The following is an 11,829-nucleotide window of genomic DNA, read 5'->3' on the forward strand; positions in this document are numbered from 1 at the left end:
CTGGACTCAATAAAAACGAGCAAGTAGCACCTATGAAACTAACAAAATTTGTGGTAGGATATGAGCTTTCGTGAGCCACAGCACACTCTTGCTCTTTTCTACTGCTACAGACAAACGTGGCTACCCATCTTGGACTCAATAAGGGAAGCCATGTCGATCAGTTTGCAAGTTCTGAGCAAAGCGGTTAATGACAGGATGTTTTGGAGGTCTTTCATTCATAGGGTTGCAATAAGTCATATGTGACTTGAGGGCACATAATACACAAACACACAATGGCAAATCAGAGAATCCCAAGCAAGCAGGAATCCCAAGCCGGGGGGGGTGGGGGGGGGCTAGTCGAGGAGTTTAAAAGCCACTCTCCGTAAGAAACAATGGAGAGTGGCTGGGGGCAACTTGTTCAGGGTCTTGAAATTTGGGGAGGTCTTTACGGGGCAGTCAAGAACAGGGTCCCTCCAAATGTGGTGGAGTTAGATTACAAAATGCCACCCCCAACTCCTGGACATAATTACCCACAGGGAATAACGGCTGGTTAAATCTGGGATTCTCTTACCCAGATCAGAGAATCTGACCTGGATTTCAGGAATCCCAGATTCTTTTCCTTTAATTACATCTGGATGTGGATCACCCGGATTTTTTCTTTTGGTGTACACCCCCAGTGGATACCTATTAAAAATGGAAGCAGTGAGATTTCTAGACAAGCCATACTTGGCCCGTATCAAATTTGTTCTTATTAACCAGTCTGGTTTCTTTAAAAGAAGAAAATTAATTTGTAATATAAGATGAGTACTAAACATTACTGACAGAAAAGTTACAGGTTAGGATTGCTCAGTATTCACCAATGTTGAAAAAGTCTTTGACTGGGATGATTTTTTTTTTTAAAGTTAAACATTACAAATCGGTTTGGTTAAATTTAATCTATAAAATAAATCCCCAATCTATAGAGACCCAAAGGCCAGGATAATAATATATCATGAACTATCTTTAAAAAGAGAAACACAACAATGCTATCCATTGTCCTTGCTTCTATTTGCTTGGCTATTGAACCATTAGCTAGGAAAATCAGATTAGATCAAGATATAAAAGGTATTAAGATTGGTAGAAGTGAGGTATAGATATTTTTGTATGCTGACAACATAATGATTAGATATCAGGAGGCAGGGGAAGAGACTCTCTGACCTTGCTGTGGTGATATAAAAAAGAAAGGTTACACTGCAACTTTATATTTTATCTGTATGCTGTCTAATATTACAATTAGTTGAAGGTATGCTTCAGGTTTACTTTTAAACTACAATGCAAAACAGATAAGCAATGGTTTTGTGTCGCTTCCAAACATACAGTCTTGGATCTGAAACGCCACCTGCGTGAGTGGAAAGACTTCCATTCAGCCACAGAGGTCACCAATTTCAAGCCATCCTCACCCTCCTATACTAGTTCATATCCCAGTACAGACAGTCCTCCAACCTTCAAAAGTTGGAGGAGAGGGGGACTGCAGCCGGAAGGGGAACATTGCGAACAGCTGCTTGAATCCAAGTCACAATATTTACTTGCCATTAATATTACCAACCTTTTTTGTAAAAAAGTGAGAGGGAAGTAGATTTCTGTGGTCTTTGAGGCTGATTTACCAAGGCAGGCTGACTGTCCGGAATTAAAGTGGAGTATGCCGACGTTGGGGAGAGATATCTAAGGAAACACCACCACAGGAACGCTAGTTAACATTTTCAATTTGTAAGTAACTTTAAGAACGACTAAAGATGAAAAGCAACTAACAAATTTATTAAACACTGTCAATCAATTCAACCACAATTACTTACAGTGAATATATTCAAATCTCTCTCTCTCTCTCACACACACACACATACACACACATCCCACTACCAATCTGTTTACAACTACTTTAAGCATGAACAGCCTATAGCACTCTGTACACAGTTAGAAAACAGAGAATGAATTCATTTGGAACATAGAGCTGATTCATGTTTACGATGGCCTCTGTGGAAACAACTAGAAAAGTGAAGCCGTTCGTGATGAACACACAGTTGATGGTGCTCATTTAGAGAGGGGCTCGCTCCCCATGTTGCACAGCAGACAAACATATTTTTCTACCTTGCATAAATATGTCAGCGAGCTGTGACCAATACTGATCCTCAGATACGTGTAGTACACATACCCAGAAAACAAGAATGTGTTGTATTTTATTTTATTTATGTTATTTATATTCCACCTTTCTCACTGGGACTCAAGGTGGATTATATAGTGTGAGATTAGTACAATTAGTGGCAATCTTAAGCTCGCATATGTGCTAAAAAATTAAAAACCCACAGAATATTTGACTGACAAATATATGGTACCATAAGCCACTGCTTTTCTTGATTTTTCTAAACCAGCTCCTCTTTGCATATAACAGCTCTTATATCTCAATATCTGCATACCTGCCCAAAGCATCTTAAGTATACGCTGCCTGAACTTTCCTATTCTCAACAAAGCTTTATAGTAGACACAATTGCAGTTAAGATATGGAGAAGTTAATTTCATAATACTCAAAACAGGACAGTAAAACACTATATAAGATTATGAAAATGGAGCGCCAGAAAGAGGGGCCACGGCTTAGTGGTCAACCTTTGCATGTACAAAGTCCCAGGTTCAACTCATGGCAGCTCCAGCTAAAAAGAATTCAGAAAGCAGGGCTGAGAAAACCCCTTGCCTGGTGCTGCTGCCAGCCACAGTATATACTGTCCTGGGACAGACAGGCCACTGGCCAGACTCAGTATACAGCCGCTTCATACATTTTTGTTTTACTTACAAATCTGCAGCCGTGTGATTATGCTGTGGAGGCTGGGTAAGACAGCTAGCAGGTTCAAGCTGTTCAGCTTGTCCATCTCGTTCCTTTGACTGCTTTATAAGTTCAAATAATGGTGAGTCCTAGACACACACACAAACGTTATTTTCACTAATGAAACTGTTTTGAACAACGTAAGAGTCTGGAACACAAGAGAGAGGTTGCTTACCTGGAACCAGCGTTTTTCAAGCAGTCGTCTGTGCAGTTACATTAGTAAGGTCTGCGCTTGTTCACGGGCAGCTTTGAAACATTCCAGAGTTTTAGCCCGGGAATGGTGTCCTCCCCTCCCCTCGCCAGGGGCTGTACCATGTACATACACCCCCTAAGTGCAGGAGGAGTGCCTTTCCACTTGGTTCCTTCCTCACCATTGTTCAGGTAATTAGGGCTGGAGGGCAGAAACAGCAGGAAGTGTGGGGTAGGCTGCATGCCTGCACAGCCGGCTACTTGAAAAATGTCAGTGGCACCCCAACAAGCCATGCTTTGTGCTCCCTTTGCTGTCACTGATGGGAGACAGAGACACTCATGTATCTGCAGTAGACTATTCTGTCAGAAATACAGACGCTACGAGATGATGCACTTAAATAATGCATCAGCTGACCTGCACAAAGACATTCTACATCATGAATGGGGGTGGGTGGGCACATGGCATGGAAGTCTTAAGATGTCCGGAAAGGGGAATGATCTTTGACACACAAAGGCTGAAGTGGTTGAGTTGGAGTAATGTGTGATGGCAGAAGGCGACGTATCTTGAGAGTTGCAGGCCCTCAGCTGGAGCTCTCTCAAAAGCACCTCAAAAAGAGTCCAGTAGCACCTTTAAGACTAACCAATTTTATTGTAGCATACGCTTTTGAGAATCAAGTTCTCATGCATCTGACGAAGAGAACTTGATTCTCGAAAGCTTATGCTACAATAAAATTGGTTAGTCTTAAAGGTGCTACTGGACTCTTTTTGATTTTGCTACCACAGACTAACACGGCTAACTCCTCTGGATCTAAAAGCACCTCAGTGTCCTTTCTATGGCTAGCCATCCTGTTAAGGTTCACCAGACACTTTGGGTGCAGGCAGCCCTCTTCTAGCCATCCAAAGGAGAGGGAATGGAAGGTGGGAATACCTGCTCTTGGGCCAGGTGAAAGTCCAAGACCACCTGATGCAAAGGCTGGACTCAGCACCACCTTGTCTGCAGGGAACAGATGAAAAGGAGCGTGGGGCAATGCTTCACTGCGCTGAGCTCACTCAGCCAGCCTGTAAACATTCAGTGTCAATAGTCTATGATTACGCAAAACTGTAGAGCAGAAACAACATCGTACAATAGCCTACAACTGAAATGGCCAGTTGCAAGTATTTAAAGAAGTCCTCCGCACCTGTCTTCTATCCAGTATGAAGGTAAAAACACTGACAAAATTCTTGAGGTTAAAACTTGCATATTAAAATCTTTAAGTAATTGAGCCAGGAGACAGACAGACAATCTTAAAGAAATGCAAAGTTAAAGCTAAAATTCATGGGAGTTTCACACACTCACACTTTGAATACAACCACCTTTTCTATTTTATTCTTTTTCTGGAGAAAGTGAAGGAAGTATACCAACTCCATTCATTCGTCCCTTTCCCTCTCGGCACAGGGCTCGAGTATAGCAAAGCACACACACAGCTCACAAGTGGCATACTGTCACATGGTTAAGAAACACACCCACTACTGAAGAAAACAGCATGTTCTTAAGAACAGATGTAAATTTAAGTTGAGCCATACCTAAAACTCAGCAATCTGAAGACACACAGGACTGTAAGAGCAACCGTGGCCAGTTAGGGATACTGAAAAAGAGACGTACAGCAGCACAGAATGCAGATGGTGCTCCTGCCCTAGAATGTGAACATCTAATGCGTGGAGGGTGCCCCAGGCACAGGATGGTGTATCTAACTGTTTTGGAAATTATGACGTAGAGGACATAGGACATCTGGAGCAACATATATCCCCTCTGGAAAGGGGGGGGGGAGATAACAAGAGCTCATGAGGTAAGAACAACTCACCTATTTCAAGCGGGCAATACAGAATTGCCAGAAACTCAGCCTTAGCTTGCTTTTGTTGTTCCACCTGTGCTTTAAACGCAACCTTCAAAACCATGAGCTTACACAGTGCTAGAAATAATTTTAAACAATGCTTTCTTTCAGTGCAATGTTGACTTGAAGATTAGATGTGAAATTTCCCTTTTCTGTTAATATGTTACCAGCATGTAGTAACAAGACTCAATGTTTGATCAATTATAACATGTGCTGTTGCCTTTCTGTTCAGCCTCCTGAACAGGGGTGGAGGTGGGTAGGGCAAAGAATCCTCAAAGAAGAATAGTGTTCACAAACCTCAAACTGAAAACCCCCCAACTTCTTGTCCCCAATCTCTCATATTTTAAGCTCATGTAATGACTGAGAGCCTGGTTTGTGATTCTGAAGAGACTTTCTAACAACATTCTGTAGCTACGCAAGGAAGACAGAAATAGCATAAAGTTCCTGTCAGTTTAGCATTAGGGACAGCAAGTGGGAAAGGTTCATCTCCTCTGGTCGACAGACAAAACAGTAACAGGAAAACTCTGACATTTCCTGCAATAAAGAACTGGGGCACCATACAAACATGAGCTTTGTCCCCTGATCCACGGGAGAGCCCGACTCTCCCTTCTACGTGACTTGTGAGTGTGCCTGCTGTAAATACAAATGTTAAGAACTTCATGATAAGTTCAACTTCCTTTCCTTGCACAGTGTCAGGGTAGTAAGCAGGAAGGGGAAATGCTGCTGCTGCTGTTGCGAACCTTGGCCAGGCTGGAGAGTTCAGGCTCTCTCTTATATTTCAAAGAACCTGCTGCAGAACCTGCCACTGTAGAAGCAAAACATGTTAATATTTTTGCTCAAATACAGAAGCAAGTTCACAGATGAGCATGCCAAGAACTTGGCAGCTCTAGTGAGCTTAAGATCCTTCTGGAGTCTTTCTGTCCTCCAAAAACTTAGTAAGCAGGCCGGAGGCCCAAAAGACCACGGCTTTCACAAACAAAACTGGTCGCGGATGCTTGTTTCATAGGTCTTCTGAAACTCAGGTTCTCTTGTGATCACAGGGATTTCCGGTGCCTCCTGCCTATTTGTGTGGCATCAGATGGTGGTGGTGACAGCGATGTCCACCAGAAAGATCTTAAGATGGGCCATAATCAAGGATGGTAGAGTATAGGATATCTTGGCCAAGCTGCAGGGTGACTTAGCCCTGGAAAAACTGTATCATTCTTGTTCTAGAAATAATTGGGAAAACAGAATGGGAGGTTCTGAAACTGTGGTACTACCAAAAATGCAAGAAGCCCAAACCTCCTCGACTCACCAGGAGGTGCTGTTTGCAGACTGCGGGGTGCAGGGCCTGGGGCAGGATGGCTATCATGCTGCCTCAGCCTGGGCAGATCCTAGCAGCCTCTGCACCTAGTGTGGGGAGCCAATCGGCTCAGGCCACCCAGCTGGCCAATCAGCAGCAGCCTGGCCAGGTGATGGGAGGCCTCCCCGGCCGGCGGACCTAGCAAAGGCAGGGTTCACTCAGGTCCATGGGCGGGACCTAAAAGGGGACCTGGCTGGGCCTGCAGGCACATTTGCCTGCAACTGGCATCCCTCCCACCCTTCCCTTGGCTTCAGCAAGATTTGGCTCAATTGGAGTTGGGCCTCTCCCTTCTTCACTCTGGGAGCCTGCTTTTCGCATCAGGTTGTTGGCTGTGGTTTACACTTCTGTCACAACTTTGGTAGGGGCGGTTTGGCATGGGGCACGGATCCTTTTGAGGGGAAACACGGCCAGCTGGCACTGTTTCCCCTTAGGAGATCTTGGGAGTGAGGCACAGAAGGGGGCTGCCATGGCATGCTTGCTCCCAACTGTCAGGGGAACCACGTAGAGGCTTGCACCCATTGACTGCCTTCCCACAGTTTCCTCTTCAGCTGACGGGCTGAGGGAATGTGGGGTCATCAGCTGGAAGACAGGTCAGCTGATGCTTGGATCCAAGCCCTATGAGGCACCAATGCTTTTTAAGCTGTATTCAATGATGTTGTAATCCTTTTCAACTCCACCTGATGTATCTGTATTTTCTGTTGCCTTGCCTCTTGCTCTCCACCCCTTGAGTTGGCTCCGCAAATCCCTTGAGGGTGGTTCCCAAGTAGACATGGGCACGATCGGAATTACGGTCTGAAAATTGCCCAGATTTTGGCGTTTGCGCCATCGGGACCGGGCTGATCGGTTCCGTCCACGGCTCCCGGTTCAGCGCTCGGGTGGGGCGCTCTATCGGGTCTCGATCGGATCAATCGGTTTACGTTTGGGATTGCAGTCTGCAGACAGTCTGGCGCCAGCCATCTGTTCCCAAGGGAACGGAGCCCCATGGAAACGGAGCCTGGGGAATGCCGGAGCTGTTTGCCCTCCTTCTGTCACCCTGGAAACGCGAATGGAAGCCCAGCTTTCCTTGATCAGCAGGGCTTCCTTCCAACCACGGAGCAGCCAGAAAAGCGCGCACCCATCTCGTCCATTTGGGAGAAGAGAGGGGAGGGCGGGGGAAGGGGGTGTTCTTCCGTAGCCATGGGCACTCGAATATCATCCCTGCAAAGCCTGAGAGGCAGCTCTTATGGCCAAACACAGCCCTCCTGCGTAGAAGACCCAGGCTTTATAAATAGCCATGTGCTGCGCAACAAAGTTTCACTTTCCGCTCGCGGGTGGAGTGGGACAGAGGAGAGCTCTCGCTTGCCGCTTTTGGAGAGAGAAAGCGCAAGAGAGAGAGAGGGAGCTTTAGCTTTGGGCTTCAGCGGATAGGGAATTAGGGAATAGGGAGCTATCTCCTCTGGTTCCAGGGCTGCTGCCTAGCTCTGGGGCCAAGCTCAGTGGGCACCTCGGCTGAGGGTTCAGGTCTGGGGGGGAGTGTTGCAGCTGGGGTTGGGCTCTATTCCTATTCTTTCTCTCTGCTTCCAGGGCTGCCGTCTAGCTCTGGGGCCAAGCTCAGTGGGCACCTCCTTGGCTGAGGGCTCACACAGTATTACACACTCTAGTGCCTGGTCACTCTGGCCTGGGGGAGTGTTGGTGGTGGGGCGCCCTCCCGCATCGGACTTCCCGATTCCCGATTCTGTATCGGAAACGGGACTTGATCGGTGAAGTTCAGGTACCTGGGTTCGGCGCCGCCGCGGAATCACGATCAGCTAAATTGGGATTATTTTTTGGATCGTGCCCATGTCTATTCCCAAGTTTGTCAGGGTGCCCTTTGTAGTTTTCTAAATGGAGCTTAATGGGCAGCTTTTGAGAGAACAAAATGGAAGGCTTCAGCCTTAAGTAATCTCTGGAGGGAGGGAGGGAGGGAGGGAGGGAGGGGGAAAGATCCTTCTAGCTCAAAGCAGATTGAATCTGTTGACAGGCCTATCCTTGGCCTGGAATTCTAGTTCTTTTTCTCTGCATGATCTGGCAAAGAGAGGGATCCAGGGATATTCCCTTCCTAAGCCCTTCTCCTTGCACTGTTTAGATGCTATTTACATGAGGGAGGGTCCAAAAGAAGGGCCTGGGAAGAACCAGGATCAAGAATTTTGTGGACCTTCTTGTCTTTTTCATGCCTTCTGTTGCCAGAACTAAAAGAACAGGAATCCGTGGATGGAGAATAGCACTGAAGACTCCCTCCTGCATTTATGGGAGTAGTGACGCCTTCTGTCTTTGTGCAGGTTAGCTGATGTTTCCTTGGCCACAATGAGGAGATCTGCATCCAGAAACTTGCCCCCATTAAGGAGAAGTTTCCATGTTCCCTTGTTGGAACATACTGATTCTCTTGGAACTTTCTACATCTCCTCTGGAACTTCTGTTGCCAGGCTGTTGTGGTGAGGACTGTTTGTCCTCCAAAGAAGGGGAGAGTTCCTTTTCAGACTAAGGAAACAGCTCTTTGAAGAAGTGGATGAGCCAGTGACAGACGTTAGAAATGGCAGAAAGAGCCCATATGTTTTTTAAACACTCACATCTAGGAGGGACATGCAACCAGTCAAATGCAAAATTTGTGTATTGGTCCCACTGGAGAAGAAATTCACTTCTGCGATACAATCGTATGCACACTTAACTGGAAGCAAACTCTATTGATTTCCGAGGAATTATGCCTCAGTCTGCAAGTCTACAACAGCTTAAACAACTGTCACTTTATTTACTGTCACTTGCACCAGAAACCACAAATTGTGTGACAACAAAAATTCAAGAGGTCCTTTGGCCATTGCCCTGCCTTCTTTATCCATTCTCAATATTACATTTTTAAGCAAAATAACTGAAGCAGCTATTACTTTCTACCTCATGGTAGGCTGCCAAGTAGGCTGTATAAAATGATTAATTTCCATTCTTGGGAGTGACCAAATACGTTTCTCTTACTGGTAAATAAGACATATGGGTTACATGGTGACAGTAATGAGTACCTCAAGAAGATTATACTGACTGCTGAAAGTGTTTGCTTCAAATATGAACTGGTTCATCAACTAAAAATAATCCTAATCGTGCCGCAGACATGGTGCCCCTACTGTGCTGTTAAAAACAGTGGGAACATTCTTATTGTCTCAATTCACTTGGATAGCGCTGGAAAATGCAAGAAATGACCATACCTTGCTATAAGGGCAAGCACACAGAGGACCAAGAAAACCTCAACTGTCTTACTGAATAGTTAATAATAAAAGTAATAATAACAGTGCTTATATCTCTCTCTTCTAGGCAAGTTAGTGCCCCACTCAGAGTGGTGATAAAAGTCAAGTGTTATTATTATCCCCACAATACAGCTGGGGCTGGGAGGAGTGGCTTACCCAAGGCTACCTCCTGAGCACAGATAGAAGTAGTAGGATTTGAACCGACAGAGTGATGATTTGCAGCCCAGCCACTTAACCACTATGGTACAGCAGCTAAAACGGTTCCTAAGAAATGACTTCAGTACAACCAAGATCTGTACACATGAAGGCCTTTTCTTCAAACGTGCCCCTTGACAAGATTCAGTTATACATTTGCCTCCACAGTTCCTCAGAAGTTTTCTAAGACAAAACTGCATGCTGATTAAAAGAGGAGCTAGTAACAATTTCTCTAGTCAAGACTTCACACAATTCTAACAGTCAACACTCTGCAACTGAACTTTGTACAAAAGGCTTAGGAGACTCTTAAAACAGAACTTTGTACTCTACTCACTTTTAATCTATAGAAAATATTTACTTTATCAGGCTTCTGCATAAGCTTAGTTTATACAAATTATCTTCAACTTCTGCTCAAAGTTTTCAAGAGACATGTCAAGGTGCCATGTTTTTTTAAAAAAAACACATATATTGCATTTTGTGCACTGTGAGCAAGAACTGAAGTCAGTATCACAGCAATGGTCACTAGACATGCTCTCTCAAAAGCTGCAGGCAAAGCATACAACTCTGAATTTTATTTTAGGCTACAAGCGTCAGTTTGGCTAGGCAAATACAGCAGCAATTTATTGATAAGGAAATGACAGGTTAGTAAAGTGGCTTGCTTAAGAAAACAAATAAGAAAATAATTCAAGTTTTATCTATGGGCTTCTCTTCCGGTTCTTCTGCAGTAAAAAATATCCAAGTGGTGCTTTCCAAGGGCAACAAAAGGCTAGTAATTTGCGTGCCAAGAGATTGTGCTAAGTCACTAGCATATATGGTTATGAAAAATATAGAATTCACATGCAAAATGCTGACTAAATAGCCTTCAAAACCTTCACTGCCTTTGAATCATACTACTACTGAAGTGAAAACCTCAAACACTCAGATGAATACATCAGCAATGACCTTCTCAGAAAGAGGATACAAAGCAAGGCTGCATGATCATTACACTGTGAACGTCTTAAATGAGAGCAAGGTACAGAATAAGAGGAGCACAAAGGGGAAACACAAACCTTTGCACAAAACATATTCTTAATTATTGCGCATCATTATGAAGCCATTCTACAGCATGGGATGCGGTCCTGCCAAGTGACGGCCCCACTGTGGCATGAAGATAAACTTGGTTTTAGATTATGTCTTTAGACCTGTCAGCCCAGCATTTATAGCTGGGTCTCTTTTCAACTGGTGATTCACTTGGAACCAATTATGGGTTCTATGAGTGACAGCAATAGCCAAAAGACTGATCTGGCGGCGTTGGGAAACCAATTCCATGACACATAGTGGCAAGAAAGGATGCTGGACTTAGCTATAAAAGAGTGTCTAGTACAAGAAACATGAGGACATTTGGTCAGTCTATTTAAAGCTATGTGGCTTGGGTCGATTAGCGTATTTCTTTTGTGGAGTGGGACATTTGTTGGGAATTGGTTTCTTTTTAACAACTACCTTTGTATGGATATTAGGAGGCCCAATGCACTAACTATCTGCAGCTACTTTCATAATACTGGAGGCTGACTCATCATGACTGATTGGCGGCAAGCAGCTCATTCTGAAGAGCCAAAGGCCAAACAGCAGGAATCGATTCAAATAAAACTAACAGCCTTTCCCTTACAAGAACTACTGCCTAACCCAACTAAAAGAGATGCCATCTCTCGTTCCTTATGAAAAAGTATTAACTTTCCAGATCAAACGTAATGCCAGAATTTTCTTAACTATGCAAATAGCGTGTCAAGTAAACAGGTACACGCTCCTCTAATATAATCTTTTCATTGATGTTACTATGTTTGATTGGGAGACGCGCACGTACTACACTGTGTGAACAAGGCCCTGTTTACAGTCCTATCCAAATTCGTTATAGAGAATTCAGAGCATTAGGAAGATACTGTCCTCATCCCAACCTTGACAGCTCTCCATGTCCCTAACCTCCCCTTCTACCTAAAATGTATCCCCAGCCATGACCAGGATGAAAATTAATTCCGTGTTGATAGCAAATGGAGCTTCCACATTAGAAAAACACTGTTTTATAGTGCCTGAAAATCCACTATGGGCCTTCTGTGACTTATATGATGGATCAGATTTGAAGTTTAAAATGTACTTATATATTAAAATGAGACTGTGCAT

The 11,829-nt window shown here is 44.4% G+C and overlaps 1 protein-coding gene across 2 annotated transcripts in view; it reads right to left on the reverse strand.

The window, feature by feature from the left end:
- RB1 (RB transcriptional corepressor 1) overlaps positions 1 to 11,829 on the reverse strand; it is a 56,563-nt gene that overhangs the window by 13,671 nt on the left and 31,063 nt on the right. For both annotated transcript variants that reach the window (XM_054981863.1, XM_054981855.1), the window contains exons 18-19: positions 2,801 to 2,919; positions 1,565 to 1,680 (exon numbers count right to left, since the gene is read on the reverse strand). In XM_054981863.1, coding sequence (XP_054837838.1) covers positions 1,565 to 1,680; positions 2,801 to 2,919 — 235 coding nt within the window. The remainder of the gene's footprint in view (positions 1 to 1,564; positions 1,681 to 2,800; positions 2,920 to 11,829) is intronic.

The sequence above is a fragment of the Eublepharis macularius genome, chromosome 1 (assembly GCF_028583425.1).
Source record: "Eublepharis macularius isolate TG4126 chromosome 1, MPM_Emac_v1.0, whole genome shotgun sequence".
NCBI lineage: Eukaryota > Metazoa > Chordata > Lepidosauria > Squamata > Eublepharidae > Eublepharis > Eublepharis macularius.